Source organism: Pseudopodoces humilis, chromosome 2, assembly GCF_049639895.1.
Source record: "Pseudopodoces humilis isolate 2021_Gansu_Grassland_sample_001 chromosome 2, ASM4963989v1, whole genome shotgun sequence".
NCBI classification, from domain to species: Eukaryota; Metazoa; Chordata; class Aves; order Passeriformes; family Paridae; genus Pseudopodoces; species Pseudopodoces humilis.
This window is the reverse complement of record NC_142201.1, coordinates 72,395-90,000: the sequence shown is the minus strand read 5'-3', so window position 1 is coordinate 90,000 and position 17,606 is coordinate 72,395. Positions and strand designations below refer to the sequence as shown.

Genomic DNA, 17,606 nt, shown 5'->3' with positions numbered 1-17,606 from the left:
AGCACCATCCTGCCCAGTGCCAATCTGAGCAACCGCAAGCAGCACAGGGACCATCACCCCAGGGTGCCAGCACTGGGGTCAGCAGTCCATAGGGCACCAGCCAGCACAGGGTCTGCCAGACTGTGGGGAGGGACAGGAGCCACAGACCCCAAGGGCACCCGCAGTCCCTGGGGACCCAGGCCAAGCACAGTGCTGGGAGCAGGAGGAGCATCCATTTTAACAGCCCTGGGCTGGGCCCTGCTCTGGCCCCATGGCTGTGGGCTGGGGCAGAGGAGTCCAGGGGCCCAGCTCTAAATCCTGAGCTCGGCCTCCTCAGGGGGCTCCAGTGAGTGCTCAGCACTGATGGTGGAGGTGGATGGCCCCTGTGAGATGCCGAAGGGCGAGACCACAGGGGAGCGGGCGGCCAGCGGGGACAGTGATGGGGAGAAGCTGGGCGACATGGCGGAGGACGAAATGGAACCCTCGTGGCTGATGGGCGAGCGGCGCAGGGAGGAGGGGTGCGGGAAGGTCCTGCCTGGTGGTGGCTTGGGGGGCACAGACTTGGCACCTGGATGGGCCACCGAGGTGATGAGGGGCGGGGGGTCAATGCGGGGCTTGGGCTCTGCCTTGGGCTTGGCTGGGAAGGGCTTGCGCAGGGAGCTCTCATCCTTGAGGCGGGCAATCTCCGTGAAGACACTGGCCAGTGGCTGGAACTGGGGACACCAGTTCAGCAGGTAATCCCAGTTGTAGCTGCCGCGGAGCTCCTCATCGCTGGCCACAATGGCGGTGAGCGAGCCCTCCACGGAGGGCTTGCCGTCCTCTGGGAAGGCGTAGTCCTGGGGCTGAGAGGAGACACTGAGGCCGCAGCGGACGCCCAGGAAGGCGCTGCTCCCCCCGTCCTCACGGTACAGCTGCAGGGATGGCCCTGGCAGCAGCAGCCCAGAGCCCTTCTTGCTCTTGAACCACTGGGCGCTCTCCAATGCAGCTGGCTCACAGGAGATGTCGGAGAGCTGGTCAGCATCCTGCTGGATGCCAGAGTCAGGGCCACGGGCAGCGATGTGCTCCTGCATGGAGGCTGTGATGCTGGCCACGCGTGGGTACTCATTGATCATCCGTATCTCATCATCCTCAGCAGCTTCAGCAGAGCCACGGCCGCTGGAATGCGAGGGGTCCAGTGAGCCGCCCCGAGTGTAGGGCCCCGCCGGCTCGGTCCCATACCCTGGCAGTGCCTGGTGGTAGATGTGCTCAGCCCCGGGCAGCGCTGGCTCCTCACGGCCCAGCTTCTGCAAGGACCCACTCTGTGCACGGGCCAGTGCCCCCTCCCCCTCTGCCTTCTTGTGGCCCTGACGCTGCCGGGAACGTACCAGTGCCAGCACGATGGCCACGGCAGCCAGCACCACCACGACGCCCAGCGAGGCGGCCACAGCCACCAGCAGTAGGTTGAGGTCGGGTGCCAGGCCAAAGGAGGTGTGCGTGACGTCAATGGTGACCTGTGCAGAGGCCACACGGGAAGCAGGCAGGGGGCTGCGTGCCTGCACCTCCAGGCTCATCTCCCGTGGCTCCCTCTTGGCACGCCCAGCCCCAGCTTGGGGCTGGCTGTCCACACGCAGGTAGATGGAGCCTGTGGTCTGGTTAATGGCAAAGTAGGGTGAGGGCTTTGCCAGGGTGTACAATACGACACCGTCTGCCCCCTCATCCTCGTCCGTGGCCAGCACCCGCCCAATGGTCTGCCCTTTGCGTGCACCCTCAGGCACCTCGAAGTTGAAGGAGGGGCTTAGGAAGATGGGATCATACTCATCTTCCCCTGTCACCAGCACCCGCACAGTCACAGTGGCCGAGGCATTGCCAGCATCAGTGGCCTGAACCAGGAGCTGGAAGGCTTTGGCTCGCTCATAGTCAAAGGTGAGGCGGGAGCGCAGCTCCCCAGAGCTCCCATTGACAGCAAAGGCGTCCCGGCCGTCCCCCGTGGTGGGGTCCCCCACTGCCTGCTCCAGCACCACGTACCGCAGCTCCCCAAAGGCGCCGGTGTCGGCATCGACAGCACGCAGTGTGGTGACCAGCGTGCCGGGGGGCAAGTTCTCCCGGATGCTGGCGCTCAGCACCTCCACTGGGAAGTACGGCTTATTGTCGTTGATGTCCTTCACCTCAATGGCCACAGGGACCAGGGCAAAGTGCCCACCTGGTGTGTCCGTGGCCCGCACCACCAGCGTGTGCAGCGCCTGGGCCTCCCGATCCAGTGGCTGCACCAGGCTCAGAGCCCCTGTGCTCTCATGAAGCTGGAACAGCCCCTGCTGGTCACCTGAGCTGATGGTGTAGTGAACGTGGCCCCGTGGCCCTGAGTCGGCATCGTGGGCTGCCACGCGCAGCAGCTCAGTGCCAGGCAGCGTGGCCTCGCTCACCGCTGCACGATACTCGGCCCGGGTGAACACGGGCGGGTTGTCATTGACGTCCTGCACACTGATGAGCACGGGCACGGTGGCGCTGCGCTGTGGCAGGCCCCGGTCTGACGCTGCCACGGTCAAGTTGTACACCGGGATGGCCTCAAAGTCCAGGGACTCCACAAGCACCAGGGCTCCCTGCGTGCGGAGCTGTCCCCCAGCCCAGGCCACCCGGCTCTCCACCTGGAAGGCGTTGCCGCTGTTCCCGCTGACGATGGTGTAGTCAAAGCCAGCATTCTCCCGGGAGAGGTCAGCGTCACCCGCCTCCAGTGTTAGCACAGTGGTGCCTGGGCGCAGGTCCTCAGGAACACTGGCATTGTAGCATGGCTCCTGGAAGCGGGGGCTGTGATCGTTAACATCCAGAACCTGGAGTTGCACTGTGGCCCAGGATGAGAGGCTGGGAGAGCCATGGTCACGCGCCTCCACCACCAGATCCAGGGTGGGCTGGCTGGCATTGAACTCCACCTGCCGGGTGGTGAAGACGGTCCCTGTGGAGCACAAAGCCAGGGTCAGCATGGGAACCAGTGGGAGCTGGGAAGGGTATCAGCTGGAGGAGCATTCAGTGGTCACCCCGCTGTGTCTGCCTCACCAGCCACACCAGAAAGCGACCTCGTGAGGGTTTGAGTAGTGCCAGCACGGGGGAACTCCCCTCCACAGGCACCCTTAGATTGACCTGTGAGAGAGGCACACAGAGCACCAAGCCCACGCACCATTGTTGGGGTCGATGGCAACATCGGGGCTGGGCACAGCCAGGTGGAAGGTGATGTCCCCATTGCTCCCTGAGTCGGGGTCAGTTGCACTCACAGTGAGGATGACACTGCCAGCAGGTGTGTGCTCTGGCAGCAGCACCTGGAAGAGGAAACCCCAGTCAGCATCTGATTCCCCCCTGCCCAGAGCCCTCAGCATTGCTGGGAGGGGGGGTCTGGGGCTGGTTAGGCAGCCAGAGCCAAGGTCGTCCAATCTCTCATTGGCCAGGGAAACCACAGGCAAGGGGCCTGTGCTCCTAGACCCTTCAAGTACTCCTGGGGCTCACCAGCCCCTTGCCTGGGCTCCAGCACTGCTGCACGCACTGCCCAAGCCAGCCTTCAACAGGGACCTGCTCAGGTCTTGCCACGAACATTTGTCTGGGCTGTGGCCCATTTCCCAACCCCTCTGGCCTCCCCAGTGTGCTCATCCATTTCTGCTAGACCCTCTGCATCCAGCTGTGCCCCTTGCAGGAGCTGGTCCCAGGGCCACCTCCCTGGTTTCAACTCCTTCTATGCCAGTGACAGCTTGAGGGATGCCAGGATGTAGATGTGGGTAGGAAAGCGGAACCAGAAGGGGCTCAGACCCATCCTCTGCTTTGTAAGGGCAGGTGGGCCAGGTGGGAGCTGCACAGGGTTTGTGTGGGATGGCTCCTGCTGGCTGGCACACGTGGTGCATGTACCTGATAGAAAACCTGGGTAAAGGTGGGCACATTGTCGTTCACATCCTCCACAAGGACGGTGAGGTTGGCCTCAGTCTCATGGCGTGTGTCAGAGGCACGCAGGGTGAGGGTGTAGCGGCTGCGCTGTTCATGGTCCAGTGGCCCTGTCAGGGCAATGTGGCCACCATAGCGCAGCACCCCGAAGGTGTCTGCCGCGTCTCCCTCCAGCAGCAGCGTGTAGGAGAGCGAAGGGCCCGAGTCCACATCGTTCCCAGTCAGCTGGGCTATCTGGGTGCCTAGCAGTGTGTCTGTGGGGAGCAGACATGTGAGTGAGCAGACCCATCCCTGCCCAACATACCTGGCTCACCTGGTGGGAAACCAGTTCAACCCAGAGAAAGAGGGGAACATGCCATGGGAGAGGGAGATGCTGGGGGGAAGACAAAGGCCTTGGGGGCTTGGCAGGGCAGGTGGAGGCTGGCATGGGCACAGGGTATAGTGGCTGAGGACTGTGGGCAGGCAAGGCAGGTGTCTGCAGCCAGTCTCAGATATGGGGCAGGGGCCAGGGCTGAGCTGGTAATTCAGGTTGCTCTGTCAGGACAGCAGCAACATAAGGGGTCATGCTGGAGAGCTTGGGGGGCTTCAGCAGGTCAGTGTGATCCAGTCCCTGACAGTGACTGGCCTGGCCTCCCTGGGGGCTCCTCCCCACCCCACAACGCCCATCGTATCCCAGCTCTGGTCCTCAGCGCTACAGCACTCACTCTCAGGGACACGGATCTCCCAGGGGACCGGGATGGTAGGGCTATTGTCATTGATGTCCATCACCACCACAGTCAGCGTGGCCGAGCCCATGAGCGGTGGTGTTCCTCGGTCCATCGCTGTCACCACCAAGCTGTGGGCAGGCATGAGGGTCAGATGTGTGCCTACACATGAGGGAGCACCTCACCTGTGTACAGTTCCTGGGACACACACTGCACACCTGCATTGGACCTGGGACATGAACTGCAGGTGTGCATGGGGCTGGAACGTGTGCATGTGCTGGGGAAACTACACAGCAGCTCAGAGTCTGGGGTGATGGATCTGTGTGGCGTATTCTCTGGAGATATTTAAGAAAAGACTGGATGTGGCACTCAGTGCTCTAGCCTAGTAGACAAGATGGTGATCAGTCACAGAGTGGACTCAATAATCTCAGATGCCTTTTCCAACCTCAATGATTCGTGATTTGAAGAGCACGTGTGGGGCAGTGGGTGTGGTACACAGTACATGGTAGGGCAGGGCAGCAGGTTTTTGCACACCTAAGGCATGTGTTGAAGTCTGGAAGGTGTGTGGGTGTGGGCAGAGCACCTTGCGGGGTGCTGGGAGGTATCTGGGGCTCTGGCTGCTGGGGAACACTTGGAACCTCTCTGGAATGGCAAGCATGTGTGGATGGAAGGAATACCCAGACTCCCTGCACTGGGGAAGAGGGCAGAGGAACCCACAGACGTGGGGGCACATGTGGAGGGGGAGAACACGAACTGGGGGACCACACCTGAGCGAAGTGTGTGGGAAAGGGCAGGTGGAGTGCTCACCAGCATTTCACATACATGTGGCTAGAGCAGATGGACACGTCCAGAGTGTTCACACATGGTGAGGGGCCCAGAGGGCCTGTCTGGATATAAGGGGACATCTGGGGGAGCTCAGGCTAGTGCAGGGGTCTGGAGCAATGTGGCAGGACACAGGCAAGGATCCTTTGCTTGGAGGAGGAAGAAATTGAGCAGATGCAGTGTGGATTAAGGAGGCAGGAAGGGGAATGGATGAACCTAGGGCTCTCTCACAATCTCCTCAGCTCTGTAGAGACCCAGCTGAGCTGTGCGTAGGCTCTTCTTGGCCATCTGGCTCCTGTGTCCTTCACTCCCACTGACCCTCAGCTGTGCTGCTTGATAGAGCCATTTCACAGCCAGGCTGGGACAGCTCTGGGGGCACCAAGAACCTGCCCCGGAGAACAGTGCTCTACAACTCTGTCCCTGTCCTGGCATCCCCTAGCCAGGCTGCACTCACCGGGTCTGGGACCAGATCTCTCTGTCCAGGATGGCAGCAGTGGTAATGGTGCCAGTCTGAGGGTCAATGTGGTACAAGCCTGGCATTGGCAGGGACTGGTTGATAGCATAAGTCACTTGCCCGTTCACTCCCTGGTCCAGGTCATCTGCCAGCACCTGCAAAGCCACATGAGATTCAGCTGTGAAACCCCTGAGGCAGGACTTGTGTGCTGGTGCCACCCCAGGTGCATGCAGCCCCCACCCCATAACTCCAGCCAGGCCAGGGCTCAGGCGTCCCCGTTTGTGCCCCACTATACCTGTATGACAGGAGAGTCATAGCTCTGTGACTCCCAGATGAATGCCACGTAGTTCTGCAGCTGGAAGCGGGGCAGGTTGTCATTCACATCCTGGAGGTTGAGGTTTATGGCCATAAAGCCAAAGGAAGCCGCAGTCTCTGCCTGGATCACCAGGCGCAGCCGGGGGCTGGCCTCAAAGTCCAGGCTACTGGAGTCCTGCACTGAGATGGCACCTGGGAGGGAGAACGGTGGGAAGGGGGAGTGATGTACCATCCATCATCCATCCATCCATCCATCATCCATCCATCCATCCATCCATCCATCCATCCATCCATCCATCCATCATCCATCCATCCATCCATCCATCCATCCATCATCCATCCATCATCCATCATCCATCCATCCATCCATCCATCCATCCATCATCCATCATCCATCCATCCATCATCCATCCATCCATCCATCATCCATCCATCATCCATCATCCATCCATCATCCATCCATCCATCCATCATCCATCCATCCATCCATCATCCATCCATCATCCATCCATCCATCATCCATCCATCCATCCATCCATCCATCCATCCATCCATCATCCATCCATCCATCCATCCATCCATCCATCCATCCATCCATCCATCATCCATCCATCCATCCATCCATCCATCCATCCATCCATCATCCATCCATCCATCCATCCATCCATCCATCCATCCATCCATCCATCCATCATCCATCCATCCATCCATCCATCCATCATCCATCCATCCATCCATCATCCATCCATCCATCCATCATCCATCCATCCATCCATCATCCATCATCCATCCATCCATCCATCCATCCATCCATCCATCATCCATCATCCATCATCCATCCATCCATCCATCATCCATCCATCCATCCATCCATCCATCCATCCATCCATCCATCCATCCATCCATCCATCCATCATCCATCCATCATCCATCCATCCATCCATCCATCCATCCATCATCCATCATCCATCCATCCATCCATCATCCATCCATCATCCATCCATCATCCATCCGTCATCCATCCATCATCCATCCATCCATCCATCCATCCATCATCCATCCATCATCCATCCGTCATCCATCCATCCATCCATCCATCCTTTCTCAGGTGGACAGGACAGACACACTGAGCTCTTCCAAGCCTCCCTCACACTGCCAGCTTCTCATCATTCTCAAGAGCTGCCCTGAGTGACAGCATCCACACCTTGCTGGGGACAGGAAGTTCCTGCTGACATTACATCATGTGACAGTCCTCACATCTGGAGACTCCCCCAAAGGTGTGGAGCAGAAAGAGCTGCCCCTACCATGACATAAGCTCATCCAGCTCCAAGCCAGAGACACCTCACTGCAGCTTTGAGTCCAGTCAGAGCCTTACAAAGTGCTCTGAAGACAGACACCCACTGCTACCAACCTGAGCCATGGGCAGTTAGGCTGCTGGAGCAACAAGGTGTTGCTAGAGCAACAAGATCCCACCTGAGAAGGAGGAGGGCACCCAGCAGAATGTAATAAACTAACTGACAACATTCCTGTGGGTACACAGGGACACCTTCCATTATCCCAAGTTGCTCCAAGCCCTGTCCTACCTGGCCTTGCACACTTCAGGGATTCAGAGGCAGCCACAGCTTCTCTGAGCAACCTGTGCCAGAGCCTCACCACCCTCCCAGGAAAGAATGTATTCCCAAAATCCTATCTAAGGAAAAGGTCTAATTATGGGGGACCACAATTGCACTGGGGGTAGTGCTAACAGTGACTGGTCAGTGGCAGGGCAGTGTCCACATTCCAGTGCTAACACCTCTTAACTAACTGGTACAGAGTGTGGATGGTGTTCTTGTGCCCTGGGGGCCCTGATCACCTGAACAGGCATGAGCAGAGTTTCCCAAGTGTTCCTGGAGCTGTACCTGAGCTGGGCTGGATCATGAAGGTGTTCCTCTCGTTGCCACTGATGATGCTGTAGGTGATGTGCCCCGAGGAGCCCCCCATGTGCATGGCCTGGACACTCGCCACCGCAGTGCCTGGGAGAGTGAAAGGGAATGAAGGGACAGTGGAGCCTTGGAGCACATGACAAAGGGTCAGGGTGATGCAGGGCAGCATGTGCTGTACCACAGGAGCACTGCTCTCCCTGAGGACACTGCTGACAGGGGACTGAAGATCTAAGGTTAATGTTGGACTGAGTGCCTGGTGTCATGGTGCCTATCCACAGCTCCTCATTGGTCTTACTGTGACTCTGGAGACCTTCCAGGAGCACTTGGACACCTGTGGCTGCCTACAGTGATCTGAACACACTGAGGCCAGCCTACATGGACACCACCCTGACCAGCGTGGGCACCACTCAGACCCTGCAGTTCCTTGGGCCTGCTCAAAGGCAGGACTTACCCAGATGCCACAGTGCTCTCTGGTCTGAGCTCCCCACAGCGCTGCTCCCACCTCCCCTCGTGCCCTACCCCATTCCATCACAGCACTTTCTGGTCACTGTCAGTGGGTACCTGGGGCAGCATTTTCGGCCAGGGCCACATCACTGGTGCTGCGGGGAAAGCGCAGGCCGCGGTAGGGCTCCTCCTGCACATGGATCACCACTACCCCTGTGGAAGAGAGCGCTGGCTGCCCCAGGTCCATGGCCAGCACAAAGAGTGTCCGCTGGCGCTGGCTGAGTGAGCCAAGGGGCTGCAGCAGCTGGATGTCCCCCGTGTAGGAGTTGATTGCGAAGGCGGAGCTGGGGGTGGCAAAGCGGTACAGGATGGAGGCATTGGCACCCGCGTCCCTGTCCTCGGCCCTCATGGTGGCCACCACCTGCTTGAGCGGCGTGTGGCGGGACAGGTTGACGGTGAGTGGGCTGTGCAGGAAGGCCGGAACATGGTCATTGACATCTCGCACCACGACAGTGACACGCACAGCTGTGCTCTTGGGCTCCCATGGTGCCGAGTCCACCGCCTTGGCCAGGAAGCTGTAGGTGGGCTGGCGCTCCCGGTCCAGTGCCTGGGCGCTCCGGATGCATCCACTCTGTGGCTCCACCTGGAACATGCCCAGCGACTCATTGCCCAGGTAATATGAGACCTGCCCATTGGTGCCCTCATCTGGGTCTTCAGCCACCAGCTGCAGCACCAGGGCACCGACTGGCAAGTCCTCTGGCACCTCCACTGTGTAGCTGGCCTGAGCAAAACTGGGTGCATTGTCATTGAGGTCCAACACCTGCACAGTCACCGACATGGTGGCACTGCGTGGTGGGGAGCCGTGGTCCTGCACCACTACAATGAGGCTGTAAGAAGCAATTTGTTCACGGTCAAGGGCATGTGCAGTGGAGAGGACACCAGAGACGGGGTCTAGGCTGAAATCCTGCCCAGGGTCTCCACCTAAAAGAGAAGAGGGGGGAGTAACAACACAGCATGCCTGTAACTGGAATAAGAAAGGCCCTGGAAAGCATGGAGACCCCCACCACGAGGTCTGGCAGGGTGGATAGAGTGAGTCCCACTGGGAGCAAACCTCCTTGGGCCAGCTCCTTATGAAGAACTGATTCTAACCACTCACAGGCCATGGGGAGTCACCAGACAGCCTGTGATAGGTTACAGCAAAAATCTGACTTGGCAACCTGTGAATTAACAGGTCAGAGCAGCCAGGAGAGGTGTAGCACTGCTCTAAGCTTGGAGAACTAGACACAATACTGGGAAAGGAGCAGTGCAGCCTGTCCAGATCTTAGGGTGCACTTTACTGGGAGCAGAGAGCTGAGAGATGGCAGTAATGCCATGCAGTTTGGAGCAGGAAAGAACTGATGTGTAATGCATAATTCAGTTGATGCCCCCAGATCCAGGGAAGAAATCCTTGCCCAGTCCCACATTCCCAGTGCATCTCACCTGCCAGACGGTATTCCAAGCGTCCATTCTCCCCACCATCAGGATCAGTGGCCCGCAGGGTGTAGAGTGCCACACGACTCTGGTTCTCAGGAACCTCCACGGAGCAGGACTCGCTCTCCAGGTGGGGTGCATGGTCATTCTCATCCCCCACTGTGATCCACACCGTGGCCTTGGTGAGGCTGGGTGGCAGGCCAGCGTCCTGCGCGTAGACTATAGGACACAGTGAGAGCACCAGAGGCTGCCTTGACTGGGGGCTACAGCTACAGCACTTGTATGCCAGGGTACCCACAGGGGCAGCCAGGCATGAGAGCATTGGCATTTCTGCAGCCCCAAACCACTCCACAGCCCTGCTGTGCCCCACAGCCCCTCCTCCCGCCCCATGGCCTGCCCTCTCTGCAACACTCCCCACCCCAGCAGCAGGAAGTCCATCTACCCCCACCGACCCCCTGCCTGCTGCCTCCCCTTGCCCACCTGTCAGCACATGCTGCTCCTGCTCCTCCCGGTCCAGGGGGCGTGTGGTGACAATGAGCCCTGTCTGTGGGTGGATGGAGAACGGCCCCCCAGAGAGACCCCCATAAGACACCTGCCCATTGGCACCTGTGGGGACAAAGGTGGTCTGAAGGCAGCTTAGCAGCAGCCCCAGTGCCTCATGTGGCTCCCAGTCCTGCACCTCCCTGCTCCCAGCTCTCACCCGGGGCTCACAGGCTGGGTCAGAGGGTGGGCTCACTCCCTGGTGTAAGAGATTTGTGTGTGGAGGTCCCAGCCTAACCCAGCTGGTGGAAGGCCAGATGGGCCATGGAGACCCCACAGAACAAAGGCCATGGGCCAGGGGACCAGAGGGAACCACGGTCCTTGTTCCATTCCCACCCACTCCCAGTATTCAGCCCATCTGCCACCTTCAGGCAAGGTGCTGATCCTTCCCTCTGGTCAGTCAAGCCCTCCAGACTGGCAGAAGGGAGCAGGGTATGCCCAGACATGGGGCTGCATCTCCAGACAGGCCCTGACTGAACTGGGAAGCTCACTGTCGGCTGCATCCTCACCCAGATCCCGGTCTGTGGCCAGCACCTGCAGCACTGGGCTGCCAGCCGGCAGGTTCTCCATGATGTGGGCTTCATACTCAGGTTTCTCAAAGGCAGGAGCCTCATCGTTGACATCCAGCACCAGCACAGACAGCAGCTGTGTGGTGGAGAGGCGTGGGAAGCCGTGGTCCGTGGCCACCACCGTCAGGTTGTGCTGTGCCACCTCCTCCCGGTTCAGGGCCCGCACGATGGAGAGGGCGCCTGTGGACACAGGAGAGGGGCAAGATGGCACCAGTGGCACTGGGGCCTATGTCTTGGGACTACTATGTGGCTGCAAGCACTGGGCTGCGCCAGGACAGATGGGTTTCAGGAGACAGCAGCACTGCGCCACCCGGACACTGTTCTTGGGACTCCCTGCACCCCCGGTCTCACTCCTCCAGGCTCCCCAGCCCACAGCCTTCTCCCACGCACCGTGCAACATCCTCACGTACCTCTGCACCCCCCAGCCTCCGTGTTCCCACTATTCCTGCCACCATCACGCACCCTCCCAGCCCTCACCAGTGCTGGGGTTGAGGTGGAAGCGGCCATCACCGTTGCCTGCTCGCAAGGAGTAGCTCACACGTCCGTTCTCTCCCAGGTCGCTGTCCTGGGCCACCACGTGCAGTGCCACAAAGCCTGTGGGCTGGTCCTCCATGACGCTGACGGTGGCCGGGGAGAGGAAGACGGGCACATTGTCGTTCTCGTCAGTCACAAACACTCGGGCTGTGACGGCAGTCGAGCGGCGCTGGCTGACGTTGCGGGCCTGGTCTGTGGCCTCCACCACCAGCAGGAAGGAGGCAGCAGCCTCCCGGTCGAGGCCCTGGCGCAGGGTCAGCTGCCCCGAGCGGCTGTCGAGCTGGAAGGGGGCTCCCGGTGGCTCCAGGTGCAGCAGAGCATAGCGCACCTGACTGTTGGGGCCCACTCCATCCCCATCCAGTGCCTGGAAGGTGAAGATGGAGGAGCCAGCCTGGGCATTCTCAGGCACCACAATAGTAATGGGGTCTTCAGGGAAGGTGGGTGCCTGGTCATTGCAGTCCTGCACGTGGATCTGGACCAGCACCAACCTGCTGGAGGGATAGCCGTGCTGCGTGTCCTCAGCACTCACCTGGAGCACGTGCCGTGCCCCAGCTTCATAGTCCAGCTCACGGGCAGCATAAATCTCCCCTGTCATGCTATCAACCACAAAGGTGCCGTCCCCACCACCTCCTACCACCGTGTAGATCAGTTGTCCTTGCACAGGGGCATCCGGGGGGGCCACTGAACCAATCACAGACCCTGGCTTGACCCCCTCGAGAGGATGCAGGGTCAACACAGTGGCATCAGGCCGTGGCAGCACACGGGAGGATGGCAACACCTGTGAGGAGAGGACAGCGTGAGCGGCACGGACAGCGGGCCGTGTGCCAGGGCACATGCTGGAACACAGGAGGGCCCCTCTGGTCCTCAGAATACACTTTTCAATGTGAGCCTTGGCACAAGTTGCCCACAGGTGGAGTCTCCAGCCTTGGAGACAGCCAAAAGTCACCCAGACAACTCCATTTGATCAGGGGGCTGGAGAAGGTGACCTTCACAGGTGCCTTTCCCTCAGCCACTCCTTGGCTCTCTGACTGGGTCTGATACTGCAAAGCCAACAGACAGCAGCAGAAACAATGCTGCAAACATAAGCAAGAGTGAGTAAGAAAAGAGGTCACGCTCATCCTGATGGAAGGCACAGAAAGAGAACCTGGTATGACCCCAAGATAAATAAATACTATCACTAGTTTTATTAAAGACATTGGAGTTAATCTGGGGATGTGGTGCACTCACAGATGGGAGAGAGGATGCTGTAAAGGCCACCACAGTATGATCTGAAGGGAAAACCCACTGAAGAAGCACATTCCTGGTCAAGGAGCTGAGGAAAATGGGAGTAACAACAAACCTGTCAGCCCACAGGGGATCAAATCCATCTATAAATATATATAAATATAAATATAAATATCTATTACAGGGGTGCAAACCAGCATGATGGGGATGGCCAGCCTGGCCTCACTGCTCTGGAGGCTGCAGAACAGCTCTGATGACAAAAAGTTACACACATAGTGTAAAAAGGAAATGGTATAAAACATGTTGCTGGTGGCTGAAGGCAGATGTGGCAGGCTAACACCAGGCTCCTCAAGGGAACGTGGTCTATCACACCCACCTGGGCTAGAACTCAGCTCTGGAGCTCCCACACTAGCAGGGGAAAGGCAGAGTGTGACAGAAGGGACTGAGACACCAGCTGGCTCAAGGGAGCAATGGGCAGGGCTGGTGGAAATGGCACAGCAAGGATGGTCAAATGGCCTTGGCAACTGCAAGGATGTGGATGAGAAGACATGAAACAATGTTTGATGGGAGTGTCTTGATGGGGGAAACCAGAGCCTCTTCTCTGATATACACAGACATGGAGTTCTGTCTGGGCAGTACCAGGCAGGGAGTACCAAAGTGACACAGACATGAGGGACATCCTGCAGGTCAGAACATTGGTTTCAGTAGATGCTGGGAAGAGTGGAAGTCTCTGTGCAGGGAACTTCTGATGCCTTTCCTCCACCAGGGTATCCAGGACAGGGTCGGCTGTCTAAGGCCTGGAGAAAGCAGAACTGCAATTGGCAGTTCTTTGCAAATGAGAACAGTCACAGAGGCATCCCTTCCCATCCCTGGCTCTTCACATGGATTTTAGGGCTGGATCAACAGCTGAGCAGGAGCAGAGGGTGCCCAGGGATGAAGGGGGTAGAGGATGAGGAGGTGGGGAGAAAGGCTGCCAAGTAGCTGGATGGTGTCTTCCAAGAGGCAAGTGAGGGGCAGATGCTACAGGGACAAGAGGAGCTGGCGTGCAGGGACAGGAGGAGCTTGGGTACCTGGACACGAACGATGGCTGATGTGCTGTGAGGCACCACGCCGCGGTCGCTGGCTGTCACGGTGAAGATGTACTCGGCACGGTCAGTCCGGCGCAGAACTGTGGCTGTCCGCAGCTCTCCAGTAGCCACATGCAGAGTGAAACGCTCTGCCCAGGCTCCTGCACAGAGAGGGAACCATGGCTGGGAGAAGCAGGGGAGGGTGCAAAGGAGGGGGAGTGTGCTGTGGGGATCCCAGGCAGTGGGCACCCATCTGCCCGGGTAGTGGCTGCAAGGCAGAGCAGCACGGATTTGCCAGTTCTGGAGCTTGTACCTATCAGTGAGTAGATGATGGTCCCATTCTCCCCCTCGTCAGGGTCCTTGGCCTGCAGGGAGGCGACTAGGAGTCCCGATGGCTTCTCTTCCAGCACCTGCAGCATGGCCCAGGAAGCAGTTGAGTGGCACAGGGAACTTCTCAGATCACCCCACAGCTCCCCTAGCATGGCATGAGGTCTGCATGGTCTTGCACAGCCCTACACCTCACCCACAGCACAGACCCCCGCAGGACCCACAAGCTGTACCGAAGGCTGGGAACATGGAGAAGCCCACAACAATTGGCCATGGGAGGTTCTGCCTCACCAGCCCTCCTCCCCTTCTGTCCCAGTTAACAACACACTCGGCAGGATGGGGGCACACTGGAGGGCCATGGGAGGGCTCTGCTTCACCCGTGTTACACCCAGAGCCTCTACAGGTACGTAAGTGCAGGGCTCCGCAACAGTCCTGCATCTCCCTGCCCCAACAGACCCTTTCAGCTGCAAATGCCATTGTGTGAGCCCTGACAGCCCAGTGCCAGCCTCACTGGCCACAGCCAGGGATCTTCTCAGTTCCCACAGCTAGCCAGGGAGGTTTCCCACCTCTGGAAGGGCAGCTGGCAAATATTCTGGGGCTCAGGTATCTCAACTTGCAGCTTTTCCCTTCTCTCCTTTGTTCCTGGGTAGCACTGCCTGTCTGTAGGTACTTCAGACTCCCATTTTATGCCAGTTCAGCATAAGACCATTGAGACATCACACGTGCTCAGGTAACCTCATGTCCTGAGGGGAGTAACCTCCTTTGCCACAGAGACCATATGTTACAGCATTGCACACCTTTTCTGGATAGCTGTGGAACTGGATGCACCCCTATCACTGTTCCTCAGCACCTGTCAGGTTTTGGAATCACCCTCAGCAAACATTCCCTCCCGGCTGCAGACCTGCCCTCTCCAGCACATACTCTTCGGTGGAACAGGATTCCCATTTGGCACAGGCTCTGCTGGTCCTTCCACCCCAGCAGATGCCAAATTCCCACCTCAGGGGGACAGACCTCACATTCCCATCCCACCAGCACATCCTGTGGCAGAGACCACCCTCCCAGACCCAGATGTGCAATGTGATCTGTTCCACTTAATGCATTTAGGAAAGTGACAACTGGAATCCAAGCAGGCCTCTGGAGAAGAGGATGCAAGTTTCTGGGTGGAGGTGAGGGCCAGAGCTCTTGCCCAAGCTGCTGGCACTGTGCTGAAGCCCTGGGAGGGGAGACCAGAGGAGCTGGACTAGTTCATCCAGGCTAGGCAGTGCTGGAACTGTGCTCTGTAAACATTGGGAGAGGGAGGGAAATTCCAGGGAGAGAGGACAGCTTTTTAAGCAGAAACACAATATTGGCACAAGAACAAATGAGTATAAAGTGGTCAGAAATTAGTTTAGGCTGGAAATGAAGAGATGTTTTCTAGTACCAGATCAAGGAATCTGGAACAGCCTTTCACAGCAGTGATGGAGGCACAGACCTAAATATAGCCTGGCCCTTGATGAAAGGAGGGTCTGCGTGGACACCTCTACGTGGGGCCACGCTTCAGAGGCCCTTTCCAACCTCTCCCTGTCACATCTGCCCCCGCTGCCCTCAACCCAGACTTGAGTGGCTCCTGCTCAGCAGGGACACTGTCCTTCTCCAAGAGGAATCAGAGCCCTTTGAGAATAGCAGACATGTTGGAGGACTTACCCACACAGCGAGCCCGTGTACAAATGCCAGTCCAGTCACACAAACAGGAATAAACAGCAAGAGCAGTGGGCTTGCCTATGCAAACTGGCAAGACAGCAGCCATGTGGGCATATCTAGGTCTGCCCACCCTCCCCAAAGGTTGCTGCAAACACCAGCCTGGTCCCAAGCTTACAGAGCCATTCTGGCCACAAGCACAGCTCTGGCAGGGGCTGGCAGTGGATATACAGAAATGTGAGAAAGATGGTACATATAGAACAATCCTCCTGTGAACTTCCCCAGCTCCCAGCCCACTGTGGCTCAGACACTTCCTGAGCCACAGATTATATTTGTGTTCATCAGCCTTTGATGGATTTTTTCTTTCCATAAATTCATCTAGTTTTGAACCCATGCAGCTGTGGGCAATGATTTCTCAATTTAATTACATTCTGCATGAAGAAATGCTGCCTGTGTTTATTTTAAACCTGCTGCCTGGTCAGTTCTTATGGAGCTGCCTGGTCTTGTGTTATGAAAAAAGCAACTTCTCATTTTCCCATGACTCTGCACACCTTTGTGATATTCCTGCAGCTTTGTCCATGCCAAAGGATGTTTTATTTCTGCTTGGAACCATTATCTGCCAGAGATCCTGGTAACATCCTTTTCTAAACAGTTTCTAGCACTTCTGATCACTTAGGGTTGATGATATTTTCTTTTATCCTCTGTTTCTTTTCTAATTAAACACAGTGTTTAATTTACTTTTTTGCCTGTGCTGAGCCTGGTGTGGCACATTCACAAAGCTCCAAGCCTCTCCCCAAACCGAGGCAGCCAGTTCAGGGCCCAGCACTTAGTGCCATCCCTGCTGCTTTCCAGCAACTTGCTTAGCAGCAGTGATTTCACGTCACTTCCCTCACTCAACACTGAAACATGATCCTTCCACAGTTCTTCACAGGGAACCCTCACCTTGAATGATGTAAATAGACCAGCAACATCAACTATCACATCTTTGAGGGAATACAGCAAAATACCAGCACCAGGGGCACTCCTTCTGTGAAAACAGGCACCCTCTTCCTTCCCTTTGCTCTCTCTCCCCTCTCCTAGCAATCAGTCCCTGGGAGGATCCATTGCAAACACCCCATGTGCTGCCAGTGTATCACCAATGTGTTACATCTCTGCACCCCACAGCTGATGCTGGAATGTGCCAACACAGAAGCCTCCTCTGCTTTGCCTGATGAACACTGACATGAACGCTGCGCTGAGCACGTCTGCAAGAAATCATGGAGCTTTGTGTTATCATCTAGTTTTCACTTCTTCCTTCAAGTCTGTCTTCTACATCCAAGACATTGCCAACAGTGGACTGTTATGGCACTTCACCCTTCTGTACCTCTGTTTCCAGTACCTGCAAACCAAAGTGCCCAAACCAAAGTGCCCAAACCGGTGTATGCTCAGAGCTGCTGCAGCATTTACCTGCTCTCTGAACTCTGAACCTATCTCAGCCTTTTCCTGTCCCCTGAAGGACACATCTGCACTCATGGCTAGCAATGCAGCAGCCAGGACAGCTTGGTGAATTTGAGATGTGTCAGGAGGGGCAATGCAGGTATCCTGGTGCACAGAGCAGGCAGGAGGGCTGGAGGGCTCTGGCACAATCAGTACTGGCCAGCAGGTAGAAGCTCTTGGCTCAC

At 57.5% G+C, this 17,606-nt stretch overlaps 1 protein-coding gene across 1 annotated transcript in view; it reads right to left on the bottom strand.

The window, feature by feature from the left end:
- Positions 1 to 17,606, bottom strand: part of DCHS1 (dachsous cadherin-related 1) — a 43,742-nt gene that overhangs the window by 2,332 nt on the left and 23,804 nt on the right. Inside the window, exons 8-21 of the mRNA XM_005526604.3 lie at positions 14,255 to 14,351; positions 13,945 to 14,102; positions 11,594 to 12,428; positions 11,057 to 11,296; positions 10,488 to 10,613; positions 10,017 to 10,226; positions 8,655 to 9,518; positions 8,070 to 8,183; positions 6,152 to 6,363; positions 5,857 to 6,011; positions 4,581 to 4,711; positions 3,844 to 4,130; positions 3,128 to 3,266; positions 1 to 2,905 (exon numbers count right to left, since the gene is read on the bottom strand). The exon at positions 1 to 2,905 is cut by the window's left edge and continues 2,332 nt beyond it. Coding sequence (XP_005526661.2) covers positions 291 to 2,905; positions 3,128 to 3,266; positions 3,844 to 4,130; positions 4,581 to 4,711; positions 5,857 to 6,011; positions 6,152 to 6,363; positions 8,070 to 8,183; positions 8,655 to 9,518; positions 10,017 to 10,226; positions 10,488 to 10,613; positions 11,057 to 11,296; positions 11,594 to 12,428; positions 13,945 to 14,102; positions 14,255 to 14,351 — 6,183 coding nt within the window. The 3' untranslated portion in view covers positions 1 to 290. The remainder of the gene's footprint in view (positions 2,906 to 3,127; positions 3,267 to 3,843; positions 4,131 to 4,580; positions 4,712 to 5,856; positions 6,012 to 6,151; positions 6,364 to 8,069; positions 8,184 to 8,654; positions 9,519 to 10,016; positions 10,227 to 10,487; positions 10,614 to 11,056; positions 11,297 to 11,593; positions 12,429 to 13,944; positions 14,103 to 14,254; positions 14,352 to 17,606) is intronic.